Consider the following 14,145-nt stretch of genomic DNA (forward strand, 5'->3'; position numbering starts at 1 on the left):
ACAGAGATTACACGACCACTGAGTAAGCTCCAGTCTGAGCACAACTGAGGCAACCAGAGTCTAGGTCTACTTTGGTCTGTAGGAAGCGACACTTACTTATTCACCTACAGTTCATAGTCTGTAAACTCCTGTGAGTGGGGCCCTCACTCCTATCATTTCATCTGATTATATTAGTAAGAGGTATTTTAGAAACAAAAATACAAGGGGCTTCGGTCACCAATATCAGGCCTGTTACACACCAGCGACTCGCATCACATTGGAATGGCCCAAACCCTAAACGATTGGAACCGAACTCAAGATGTCGTTTCAGTTCCGGGTGTCAGTTCCGGATGTGGAAGTTGGACACATCACAATCGCTAGTGTCTACCGGGCCTTAGATTGAGGTTCTGACATCTCATACAGCCCAACCCCCAGAGGTCAACTCTTCAAAGCATTGCTTGTGCTTCCCACCATAATGAAGTTGTATCCATCAGTCCCATGGCCGGTTTATAGCATAGTCCTGTTTCAGTGGGGCCACTACTTGTTGAGAGTACCAACCCATTTGATATGGGTTCTGTAAGGAAATACAGTTTTCTGTAGGTAAGTTTCGGATACCCCCTACCTGACCTATCATCTGACGCCATATCTGCTAGGATGGTACACCTGTAGGACACAAGGGGCGGCCGTATTTGTGAGAAACTAATAAAATCCCTGATATTTATCATCTTGCACGGGAATAAAGTCCATGGTATTTGTGTAATAAAGGACAGTAAATGCTACGCGGTCAGGAGCTTGTGGAGAAGCAGCCTGGCACGTGACCCCCCCCACCACATCACGTATGTACAGGAGTAATTAAAGCCGCTAAGTACAGTGATAAGGGAGCATTATACTGCACCCCAGGTCAGGGATTACTTCACAGGACTCTCCATTTATATTCATCCCTGCAGCACCGAGCACATTAATAAGTCTAGAATAAATAATGCAAAATGATAACAAAAATCCCTCAATCCAGGAGAGATGGGACCTGACTAGTGCCAGATGATAAAGTATTCTGAATACATTGTGGAGAAACTTTGCTTTTGCTGATGTAAGCACAACGCCTCTGCCTCTACCCAAACTAAATGTCACTATACATGGACTGACCCAATGGGGGTCATTTACCAAGGGCCCGAATTGCTTTTTTTGGTCGGGCTTCCCGAAAATTACTGATTTGCGCCTAATAGCCCCGGGTATTTGACGCACGCGATCAGATTGTGGCGCATCGGCACCGGCATGCACACAACGGAAATCGGGGGGCGGATTCGTAAAAACCGCAGAATTTTAAAAAAAAAATGTGACGCTTGACACGCGCTTATCTGCACCCAGAATAGGATCGTGAACTTCAGTGCACTCCGACGGACTGCAGCGCAGCAGCGACACCTGGTGGACATTGGGGGAACTACCTTAGTGAATCGCTGGAAGACCCGAATCAGCGGCGGAGAACCTGCCGCTGGATCGCGAATGGACCGGGTAAGTAAATCTGCCCCATTGTCCCTGTTTATGGACCCAGCAGAGGAGGCACCGGCCACCAGGGATGTCAGCCGGTCTCTTACGTGGAATTAAATTCAACAAACCAGAAGTTTCCTCAAAGTGGATTTCGGTAACTTTGACTGTTAGCAGTGATGACCGACCCACCAATGTTCCCCCAGCAGAAAGGTTCCATCATGTGCATATAGACATGGTCCGATATTTTACCGCAAGTCCCTATAGAAAGTTTTTTTTTCAGTATCCTGTGTCACTTTAGGTCCATAATGAGCCTTGTATTTTGCCTCGTATTTCACCTCGGCTCCCAAAAGAAAACACAATGGGGCTCATTTACTAAGGGTCCGTCGGCCGCATTTTCATCAGGTTTCCCGTCGATTTCCGTTTGGCGGCGAATTTTCCCCGGGATTTTGACGCACGTGATCGGATTGTGACGCGCCGCCGCCGGCTTGCACGCAGCAGGAATCGGGGGTGTGGCTGTCGGACAACCCGACGGATTCGGCCAACACCCGGGATTTAACATTTAAAATTGTGTTGCAATTTTACATGCAATCTTACATGCAGCGGGAAGAAGCAGGTGAATCCCGGCGGACCACGGGGCAGAAGCGATGGATGCAGGAACGCGCACGAGCTTAGTGAATCACACCAGACCGCCGGATCACGACAGGACTGGGCAAGTAAATCTGCCCCTATATGTCCAATCATTAGTCGTCCAAGGAAATCTACCATCACATCCTTCATGATCACCCAGGGACACTTACCCAGGCAGCGTGAGGGGAATTTCTCAGATTCTTCGCAAACTTTTACTAACTGCGAGAATTTGTGATTATGTGACTACACCACGAGCACGTGGAGGGACGCAGCCACCAGCAAAGAGAGGGAGCACTGGATGATCCTGCTCCGTGCATTCATACTTTTTTAAGTATCCGCCCGCCGGATACTTCGAGATATGATACACCTCTCCCCCCCCCAGGTGCAGTGACTGTGGTATCTTCTTATATTTGTTATCCATGGCTTCCTTACGTCTCAACTTTTATGCCTATGCAATGAAGCCTGAAGGGCTGTTACAGAAGCCCTATGAGCTCTCGCTTCACAAGCCGTTACACTGCAGCAGCAGCCCCCCCCCCTTCCCCGACCTCACACAGTACGAAGGGCAGTTCTCCTGCACAGTGTTATACATTTTGATGGTAGATTTCCTTTAAGAACCGATAGAAAGGTACAGAATTGTATCTTACGTCCTAAAAGTATAGGTCAAAAGGTCCAAAAGAAGCGGGTCTTACATTGTGCTTGAGGTCACTATAGAAATGGTCCTATATCTCTCTTCAGGTCCCTATAGAGAGGCTCCTCTGTATCTCTCCTCAGGTACCTATAGAGAGGCTCCTCTGTATCTCTCCTCAGGTACCTATAGAGAGGCTCCTCTGTATCTCTCCTCAGGTACCTATAGAGAGGCTCCTCTGTATCTCTCCTCAGGTACCTATAGAGGGGCTCCTCTGTATCTCTCCTCAGGTACCTATAGAGGGGCTCCTCTGTATCTCTCCTCAGGTACCTATAGAGGGGCTCCTCTGTATCTCTCCTCAGGTACCTATAGAGAGGCTCCTCTGTATCTCTCCTCAGGTACCTATAGAGAGGCTCCTCTGTATCTCTCCTCAGGTACCTATAGAGAGGCTCCTCTGTATCTCTCCTCAGGTACCTATAGAGAGGCTCCTCTGTATCTCTCCTCAGGTACCTATAGAGAGGCTCCTCTGTATCTCTCCTCAGGTACCTATAGAGAGGCTCCTCTGTATCTCTCCTCAGGTACCTATAGAGAGGCTCCTCTGTATCTCTCCTCAGGTACCTATAGAGAGGCTCCTCTGTATCTCTCCTCAGGTACCTATAGAGAGGCTCCTCTGTATCTCTCCTCAGGTACCTATAGAGAGGCTCCTCTGTATCTCTCCTCAGGTACCTATAGAGAGGCTCCTCTATATCTCTCCTCAGGTACCTATAGAGAGGCTCCTCTGTATCTCTCCTCAGGTACCTATAGAGAGGCTCCTCTGTATCTCTCCTCAGGTACCTATAGAGAGGCTCCTCTGTATCTCTCCTCAGGTACCTATAGAGAGGCTCCTCTGTATCTCTCCTCAGGTACCTATAGAGAGGCTCCTCTGTATCTCTCCTCAGGTACCTATAGAGAGGCTCCTCTTTATCTCTCCCCAGGTACCTATAGAGAGGCTCCTCTTTATCTCTCCCCAGGTACCTATAGAGAGGCTCCTCTTTATCTCTCCCCAGGTACCTATAGAGGCTCCTCTGTATCTCTCCTCAGGTACCTATAGAGAGGCTCCTCTGTATCTCTCCTCAGGTACCTATAGAGAGGCTCCTCTGTATCTCTCCTCAGGTACCTATAGAGAGGCTCCTCTGTATCTCTCCTCAGGTACCTATAGAGAGGCTCCTCTGTATCTCTCCCCAGGTACCTATAGAGAGGCTCCTCTTTATCTCTCCCCAGGTACCTATAGAAAGGCTCCTCTTTATCTCTCCCCAGGTACCTATAGAGAGGCTCCTCTGTATCTCTCCTCAGGTACCTATAGAGAGGCTCCTCTGTATCTCTCCTCAGGTACCTATAGAGAGGCTCCTCTGTATCTCTCCCCAGGTACCTATAGAGAGGCTCCTCTGTATCTCTCCCCAGGTACCTATAGAGAGGCTCCTCTGTATCTCTCCCCAGGTACCTATAGAGAGGCTCCTCTGTATCTCTCCTCAGGTACCTATAGAGAGGCTCCTCTGTATCTCTCCTCAGGTACCTATAGAGAGGCTCCTCTGTATCTCTCCTCAGGTACCTATAGAGAGGCTCCTCTGTATCTCTCCTCAGGTACCTATAGAGAGGCTCCTCTGTATCTCTCCTCAGGTACCTATAGAGAGGCTCCTCTGTATCTCTCCTCAGGTACCTATAGAGAGGCTCCTCTATATCTCTCCTCAGGTACCTATAGAGAGGCTCCTCTGTATCTCTCCTCAGGTACCTATAGAGAGGCTCCTCTGTATCTCTCCTCAGGTACCTATAGAGAGGCTCCTCTGTATCTCTCCTCAGGTACCTATAGAGAGGCTCCTCTGTATCTCTCCTCAGGTACCTATAGAGAGGCTCCTCTATATCTCTCCTCAGGTACCTATAGAGAGGCTCCTCTGTATCTCTCCTCAGGTACCTATAGAGAGGCTCCTCTGTATCTCTCCTCAGGTACCTATAGAGAGGCTCCTCTGTATCTCTCCTCAGGTACCTATAGAGAGGCTCCTCTGTATCTCTCCTCAGGTACCTATAGAGAGGCTCCTCTGTATCTCTCCTCAGGTACCTATAGAGAGGCTCCTCTGTATCTCTCCTCAGGTACCTATAGAGAGGCTCCTCTTTATCTCTCCCCAGGTACCTATAGAGAGGCTCCTCTTTATCTCTCCCCAGGTACCTATAGAGAGGCTCCTCTTTATCTCTCCCCAGGTACCTATAGAGAGGCTCCTCTTTATCTCTCCCCAGGTACCTATAGAGGCTCCTCTGTATCTCTCCTCAGGTACCTATAGAGAGGCTCCTCTGTATCTCTCCCTATAGAGAGGTTATTCTGTATTTCTTCTCAGAGCTGGTCCTGTGTTATCACTCAGGTCCCACATGTGTGAGGTACCTATAGAGAGGCTCCTGTGTCCCTATAGAGAGTCTCCTCTGGTCCCTATATAGGTGGCTCAGTCCTGACACATCATTCCATACAGCGCTTGTCAGGTCCCTATAGAGAGTTATACATACAGGTATATGAGGGCTGAGCCCAGTGACAGGTGATGGGCGGGGCCTCCCGGGGAGGAGGAGGCGGGGGAGGGGCCCGGGCACAGTCCGCACAGACATGGCCGCCAAGCGCTTGGTGCTCTTCGATCTGGGCGGCGTGCTGCTCACCCCCGGGCCGCTCACCGCCTTCCACAAGCTGGAGGAGACGCTCGCTCTCCCGGGGTGAGTGTCCGCCGTGACCCGCGGCTCTGACAGCGGGAGTCACGTGGTGCTGAGCCCCTATCAGCGGCGCGGACCCCGGGTGGTGACAGGTTTACGCGGGAAGGTTGAAGCGCCTGGGCACGTGACTACAGCATGACAGCGGCTCTGTGTGATGGGGGGCAGGGTGTGATCAGGAGGGGTAGATGGGGCAGGGTGTGATGAGGAGGGGTAGACGGGGCAGGACGGGTAGATGGGTGCAGGGTGCGATCAGGAGGGGTAGGTGGGGCAGGATGTGACCGGGAGGGGTAGATGGGGCAAGGTGTGATCGGGAGGGGTAGATGGGGCGGGGTGTGATCAGGAGGGGTAGATGGGGCGGGGTGCGATCAGGAGCGGTAGATGGGAGCAGGGTGCGATGAGGAGGGGTAGATGGGGCAGGGTGCGATCAGGAGGGGTAGGTGGGGCAGGGTGCGATGAGGAGGGGTAGATGGGGCAGGGTGCGATCGGGAGGGGTAGGTGGGGCAGGGTGCGATCGGGAGGGGTAGATGGGGCAGGGTGCGATCGGGAGGGGTAGGTGGGGCAGGGTGCGATGAGGAGGAGTAGATGGGGGCAGGGTGCGATCAGGAGGGGTAGGTGGAGCAGGGTGCGATCAGGAGGGGTAGGTGGAGCAGGGTGTGTTTAGGAGGGGTAGATGGGGCAGGGTGCGATCGGGAGGGGTAGGTGGGGCGGGGTGCGATCGGGAGGGGTAGGTGGGGCGGGGTGCGATCGGGAGGGGTAGGTGGGGCGGGGTGCGATCAGGAGGGGTAGATGGGGGCAGGGTGCGATCAGGAGGGGTAGATGGGGGCAGGGTGCGATCAGGAGGGGTAGATGGGGGCAGGGTGCGATCAGGAGGGGTAGATGGGGGCAGGGTGCGATCAGGAGGGGTAGGTGGAGCAGGGTGCGATCAGGAGGGGTAGGTGGAGCAGGGTGCGATCAGGAGGGGTAGGTGGAGCAGGGTGTGTTTAGGAGGGGTAGATGGGGCAGGGTGCGATCAGGAGGGGTAGATGGGGCAGGATGGGATCAGGAGGGGTAGATGGGGCAGGGTCCGATCAGGAGGGGTAGATGGGGCAGGATGGGATCAGGAGGGGTAGATGGGGCAGGATGGGATCAGGAGGGGTAGATGGGGCAGGGTGCGATCAGGAGGGGTAGATGGGGCAGGGTGCGATCAGGAGGGGTAGATGGGGCAGGGTCCGATCAGGAGGGGTAGACGGGGCAGGGTGCGATCAGGAGGGGTAGATGGGGCAGGGTGCGATCAGGAGGGGTAGATGGGGCAGGGTGCGATCAGGAGGGGTAGATGGGGCAGGGTGCGATCAGGAGGGGTAGATGGGGGCAGGGTGCGATCAGGAGGGGTAGGTGGAGCAGGGTGTGTTTAGGAGGGGTAGGTGGGGCGGGGTGCGATCAGGAGGGGTAGATGGGGCAGGGTGCGATCAGGAGGGGTAGATGGGGCAGGGTGTGATCAGGAGGGGTAGATGGGGCAGGGTGCGATCAGGAGGGGTAGATGGGGCAGGATGGGATCAGGAGGGGTAGATGGAGCAGGGTGCGATCAGGAGGGGTAGATGGGGCAGGGTGTGATCAGGAGGGGTAGATGGGGCAGGGTGCGATCAGGAGGGGTAGATGGGGCAGGATGGGATCAGGAGGGGTAGATGGGGCAGGGTCCGATCAGGAGGGGTAGATGGGGCAGGGTCCGATCAGGAGGGGTAGATGGGGCAGGGTCCGATCAGGAGGGGTAGATGGGGCAGGGTGCGATCAGGAGGGGTAGATGGGGCAGGGTGCGATCAGGAGGGGTAGATGGGGCAGGGTGAACAAGAGGCAACATGTACAAAGCCCAAACCTCCTCTCCCTGTGTTTACACTGCGACATCCAATATCCAGGATGCAAATTCTTGGGGAAAATCTAAACTTCTCATGTAATACCAAGCGCAGCGTGTGACCCGCGTGACCTCCGTGTGTGTACACAGGCGAATCCTCCAGCCATGTGACACGTGGATGTGCCAGAGGGCGGGTGCCATGTGCTGCTCCGTGTAATTTCCGAGGGGTCTCTCCTGATTCCCTGTAGTGGGGGGCTCCCTGATAATTAGATGCCTTATTTATCATACTGATACTGAAAATAAAACATCAGGCATCAGAATTGTGTATATACAGTCAGGCCCGTACTTAAGGACACCCGACTTACAGACGACCGCTAGTTACAGACGGACCCCTCTGCCCACTGTGACCTCTGGTGACCTCTCTGGATGTTACTATAGTCCCAGACTGCAATGATCAGCTGTAAGGTGTCTGTAATGAAGCTTTATTCATAATCCTTGGTCCCATTACAGCAAAAAATTTTGAAACTTCAATTGTCACTGGGGCAAAAAAAAAAAAAAAAATTCTAGAACTACAATAGTAAAATATACAGTTTCGACTTACATACAAATTCAACTTAAGAACAAACCTATGGACCCCGTCTTGAACGTAACCCAGTGCTGCCTGTATAAGGGTGAATTCCGATGAACGTATATCCGCCAGCTGTAGCCGGGCGAGCACTCGGCGGTGCGCTGTAGAGGACGAGGGGTGACCCCTCCCCTCTCCATAGGAATGTAGGCCGTGCAAGATCGGGCGTGTATGTAGCGGTACGGTGCCACACGTGTTCTGCACTTTATTGCTATCTATGGGGTCGTATTCACAGCCACAACCTCGTGGCCTTATATGTGTCCCATGTACGGTCTCCACCCAAAACAGACTCTGACTCTATGGGGCAAATTTATATGATATTTGGCTTTTTCTTCTTTATATGTAACTTTTTTTGGGGGGTCTAAAATAACATCCATCCCAAGTTCAACCTGGTTGAGTTTTCTTACTAGTTATGACTCGGTTCCAGATATGGAGGGAGCAAATTTTGTTACAAATCCGTATCTCCCCTCTCCCGGCTCAGGAAGATTAGGGGTGTGTGGAACTTTTTGTTTAGTTATTTTGCACCTTTTGTTTAAAAAGTCGCAAATTCACCAATTACTCCTCAAACGCCACATGTAGTAACAAGAAAAAAAACCACTCCAATAAATCTGCCAAAGGCTATATTCACACTGCAGTGCACGGGGAGAGGAGGAGGAGGTGAGCGCAGCTCACCCCCGCCCCTCTCCATAGGAAGTAATGGCGCACGGCGCCGTATTACGGGAAAAGATAGGACATGTCCTATCTTTTTCTGGGTACGGAGCGGTACGGTGCCGCACGTGTGCCGTACACCTATTGCTGTCTATGGAGGATGTATATCGGCCGTATATACGTCTTCCATACGGCAGTGTGAATGTAGCTAAATGCCAAGATCAGCCGAAAAAAAGGCAGGTGCACAGAGCCAGACTTACAGGGGTATTCCCATTTTATCTATTCGTAACATGTCCACCAGATACGTCATGGATTAATCGGTTATGATCCCACTTCTGGGACCCTCATCTGCCTTGGGAGCGGAGGTCCACTAACCTTCTTCCTGCTGTTCACATGTCCCCACTCTAAATTCTTATCGGGACTCCTATAGAGCTGGATAGAGGGGGCGCATGCGGCGGCACTGTGGTCAGGAGGTTAGGGAATAAGTGGGACCCCATCTATCTGTTCATGATGTATCCTGTGGTTGTGTCATGAATAGATAAGAAGGGAAGGGGGATGTCCGAGAGTGAGGGAGATACAGTGGCCAGGGAGGGGCTGCATAAGGCTATATTCACATGTGTGCCCCGCCGTATGATAGCACAGTGGGCACACGTCGGCTTCGAGGAGAGGAGGAGGGGGTGAGCCCCGTTCACCCCTGCCCCTCTCCATAGAGAAACATGGGGCACGGCGCCGTATTCTGGGGAAAGTCAGGACGTGTCCTATCTTTATCCGGCTACGGAACAGTAAGGTGCCGCACGTGTGCTGCCCTTACCGCTCCCGTATGATGCCGCAACCATTGCCGTCTATGGGGGACGTATGTACGTCAACGTACGGCAGTGTGAATATAGCTAAAAATAAACATGTAGTCGCCTCGTCTGTTGTTTCCGGTGTCCTGCACCGTTGTCTCTCCGGCTGTGCCCTTTTTGTTTACAGGGCATGGAATCTTCTCTCAGACCAGCTGCTGGCCGGGCACCCTCCTGATACAGCGCTGGGACAAGGGACGGGTGGGCACGGCCATGTATGAGCACAGTCTCTGTGCCTCTGTAAACAAACCGGGGACACTGGAAGCGACGGACGAGTACATGCTTATTTTTTCTTGCATCCTCACCCTGGCCACCTCACTTTTTTTTCCTCACTCTCGGACAATCCCTTTAAGAAGTTCCCCATTGACTCGTTGACCCCGCTGACTTGCGCATGAATTCAACAAATTCCCAGTGATGTGATGATTCCATACATATGACTTGCCCGGTCTTCTCTGGTTGCAGGGGATTCCTGATGAAGGCGTTGGTGCAGAGCGGCTCGGATGGACCATTCGCCCGGCTGGAGAGAGGACAGATCCCGTTCTCTCAGGTGAGATTACAGCAATAATAAAGGGGCTGTTACCTGCTAATAGCTAAAGTCTTGTCATTCCTGTGTGAAATGACCCACAACCCGCATTTATTGAGAGTTTTAGACACCGGGTACTATCTGAAACTCTTTCCAGTGCATCAAATCTTTGGCATCTTTTGTCGGCATCAACTGCAATTGTTTTGGTTCTCACTGTTCAGCGCGGCCTTTATCAAAGTCACTGATATATCATGGAGGTCTATGATCTGGGAAGGAGTGGCACATGCAAAGTCCTCACACTACACAAGTGCCTCCTCCGTCATCACCACCGCTCGGCTCCATTCATCTCTATGGAGCTGATGGAGATCGGTGAGCACTCGGATCTGCAATTTATTTCAGGATAATCGTATAGAAGAGACTACAATGTAAGTTACTATCAGCTTGACACCGTCTACATGGTAAATCCCCTCTATAGATGGGAAAAATCTATAAAAAAAAATTATATATCTTCTCTAAATCTCCTGAAGGTGATCCAAGGAGACCAGCAGTATAAAAACACAGCTCTCATGTCTGTATGTATATGTACACTCACCGGCCACTTTATTAGGTACACCATGCTAGTAACGGGTTGGACCCCCTTTTGCCTTCAGAACTGCCTCAATTCTTCGTGGCATAGATACAACAAGGTGCTGGAAGCTCCTCAGAGATTTTGGTCCATATTGACATGATGGCATCACACAGTTGCCGCAGATTTGTCGGCTGCACATCCATGATGCGAATCTCCCGTTCCACCACATCCCAAAGATGCTCTATTGGATGGAGATCTGGTGACTGTGGAGGCCATTTGTGTCCAGTGACCTCATTGTCATGTTCAAGAAACCAGTCTGAGATGATTCCAGCTTTATGACATGGCGCATTATCCTGCTGAAAGTAGCCATCAGATGTTACAGGGTACATTGTGCTCATAAAGGGATGGACATGGTCAGCAACAACACTCAGGTAGGCTGTGGCGTTGTACCAAGGGGCCCAAAGACACCATGACACCACCACCACCAGCCTGACCCGCTGATACAAGGCAGGATGGATCCATGACACCACCACCACCAGCCTGACCCGCTGATACAAGGCAGGATGGATCCATGACACCACCACCACCAGCCTGACCCGCTGATACAAGGCAGGATGGATCCATGACACCACCACCACCAGCCTGACCCGCTGATACAAGGCAGGATGGATCCATGACACCACCACCAGCCTGACCCGCTGATACAAGGCAGGATGGATCCATGCTTTCATGTTGTTGACGCCAAATTCTGACCCTACCATCCGAATGTCGCAGCAGAAATCGAGACTCATCAGACCAGGCAACGTTTTTCCAATCTTCTACTGTCCCATTTCGATGAGCTTGTGCAAATTGTAGCCTCAGTTTCCTGTTCTTATCTGAAAGGAGTGGCACCCGGTGTGGTCTTCTGCTGCTGTAGCCCATCTGCCTCAAAGTTGGACGTACTGTGCGTTCAGAGATGCTCTTCTGCCTACCTTGGTTGTAACGGGTGGCGATTTGAGTCACTGTTGCCTTTCTATCAGCTCGAACCAGTCTGCCCATTCTCCTCTGACCTCTGGCACCAACAAGGCATTTCCGCCCACAGAACTGCCGCTCACAGGATGTTTTTTCTTTTTCGGACCATTCTCTGTAAACCCTAGAGATGGTTGTGCGTGAAAATCCCAGTAGATCAGCAGTTTCTGAAATACTCAGGCCAGCCCTTCTGGCACCAACAACCATGCCACGTTCAAAGGCCACAAATCACCTTTCTTCCCCATACTGATGCTCGGGAGAACTGCAGGAGATTGTCTTGACCATGTCTACATGCCTAAATGAGTTGCCGCCATGTGATTGGCTGAGTAGAAATTAAGTGTTAACGAGCAGTTGGACAGGTGTACCTAATAAAGTGGCCGGTGAGTGTATATTTTCTCATCACACTGTGTGTGATTTATTTATTTTCTTTTTGTATCTGTAGTTTGTTACAGAAATGAACAATGAATGTCGGACACGTGCTGAAGAATCTGGGGTCCCCCTCCCCGAAACCTTCTCTCTGGAGCCGACCTTCTGCGGGCTGTTTGAGGATGGAGGGATCAACAAGCCGATCCTGAAGGCTGCCACTGCACTGAGGAACCACGGTAAGAAGGGCGATTGGTAAATTACGGGAGGGAAAGCAAACGCTGACTGTACACAGTTGGTGAATGTTGACCTGCCGCCTCTTGTGGGAAACCAGCTTATATGTGTATAGAGGGTTAGAGAGGAAAAGCCAGTGTCCAACATTGGAAGGTGTACAACCGTCTGACGGGATAGTACTAATGCTTCCTGCACATGACAACGTGGCGGTCATACGGCCCCCATTAGAGGTTTATTTACTAAGGGTCTGCGGAATGCATTTTCGATGGATTTACCGAAGTTTTTGGGATTTGCGCCGCTTTGACAGATATTTAACAGGGGTTTGCTCTGGGATTGTGTCGCATGCGATCGGATTCTGGCACAGCTGCGCTGGTTCCATGTGTCAAAAATCGGGGGGCAGGCCACCGGACGATCCGAGTGATTCGGACTGTGCACAGGATTTAACATTCAAATTGTGTCGCAAGACAATGCACTTACATGCACCGGGAAGAAGAAGGTGAAATCCGGTGGACCTGAACAGGGAAGCGACACAGTGCATTGTCGCCGGACAATGCACTTTCGGGAACTCCGAGGGACTGGGTAAATAAATGTGCCCCAATGTCTAACCCGCACCATGACCGAGCCGGTCAACTTTCAATGGAGAGGGGTGAGGAGAACTCTCCTACACCTGGCTGTATCCTGCGCTACATCTACTGCCCGGGCAGACATACAATCATGTGCATGAGGCCTGACAGAGATATTGGTTATGTACAGCACTAGTATGGGCCTAAAACATCACACTGTAACATAATATAGCCTTCCCAGGCTTGGCTGAAAGTGTTGCAGTTCATGGGACCTGCTATGGCCAATCAGTGGCTTCCCTGGACCCCTGGAAATCAAGTAAAGTGGGTCTGTTACTACCTGACCCTTTGGTTGAGAACTGGAGGAGGTAAGTAAATTTTTCTTCTCTTGTGTCACCCCTGCCCCGAGCAGGGTCTTAAAGGAATCCTGGAAAACCCCCTTTAATGTCAAGGTATAGTTCTGTCAATAGATGTGATCAATGCGATCGATTCCCAGGGACAAGGTCACCGACCGACCTACAAGACTTGTCACGGCTCATTTATACTAAGTGGCCTCATCCCATGGGACCATCCAGGACCGTGCTCCGGGTCTCTGATAGAACATCTCTCCATCTTTATTCTCATTCTAAGCAGAACGTGACAGTGATGTCTGACGTGGACGTCTCGGTGATCAGGCAGTGTTCCCTATTTAATACATGCATTTTATATTCATCAGATATATCTATTTTCAAGTGATTTTCCTTCTTCCAGGGTTTAAGACCTGCGTCCTCACCAACAACTGGGTGGATGACAGCCCCAGCCGCAGCCGCACCGCACACATATTCTCTTTCTTGAACCATCACTTTGACCTGGTCATCGAATCCTGCCGCATCGGGATGAGGAAACCCGAGACCCGGATATATGAGTACGCCCTGAAGATGATGAAAGCCGAGCCTCAAGAGGTGACTCTATTACACTACTGTATCCGCTTTATAGTGATCCGGGGGGGGATTATTCTAGAATTCCATATATTAGATATAATCGTCCTTACTTTTCCGCTTATCCTGGAAGTGGACCCTGTAAGTCTCTGTCCAGTTTGCACCATCTAAAGCATCTAAAGTAAGATGTGAAGTGTAAGGACTATTCCCCCTCCCCCGGTGGCAATGAGGACGCTCCATTCACTGCTCCATTCACTGCTCCATTCACTGTTCCATTCACTGTTCCATTCACTGCTCCATTCACTGCTCCATTCCTTTGCCCGTATTATGGTGGTGCTGATACCTCCACCATTGCTTCTAGTGTTACCTGCCAGTCACCACAGCCAGTAGGGACTACATGAGGGACTCACATCACCATCACATCTGTCTTCTGACCCCCCGACTAGAAGACCCGTTATATTCACATGGAAGCCTATATATCCCTGGTAGAGACATTTTCCTTGTGTGTCCTGCAGAAACATTTCTACATTAAATCTGTTGAATGAGAATATTCCTTTCCTAACCTTGTGTCTCTTCCAGTGGATTTCATTAT

At 51.2% G+C, this 14,145-nt stretch overlaps 1 protein-coding gene across 1 annotated transcript in view; it reads left to right on the forward strand.

The window, feature by feature from the left end:
• Positions 1-5,294: 5,294 nt before the first annotated feature.
• The window catches only part of EPHX2 (epoxide hydrolase 2), a 72,174-nt gene continuing 63,323 nt past the window's right edge, over positions 5,295-14,145 (forward strand). Inside the window, exons 1-4 of the mRNA XM_072143879.1 lie at positions 5,295-5,443; positions 9,843-9,927; positions 11,922-12,081; positions 13,387-13,577. Of these exons, the coding sequence (XP_071999980.1) occupies positions 5,340-5,443; positions 9,843-9,927; positions 11,922-12,081; positions 13,387-13,577 (540 nt within the window). The 5' untranslated portion in view covers positions 5,295-5,339. The remainder of the gene's footprint in view (positions 5,444-9,842; positions 9,928-11,921; positions 12,082-13,386; positions 13,578-14,145) is intronic.

The sequence above is a fragment of the Engystomops pustulosus genome, chromosome 3 (assembly GCF_040894005.1).
Source record: "Engystomops pustulosus chromosome 3, aEngPut4.maternal, whole genome shotgun sequence".
NCBI lineage: Eukaryota > Metazoa > Chordata > Amphibia > Anura > Leptodactylidae > Engystomops > Engystomops pustulosus.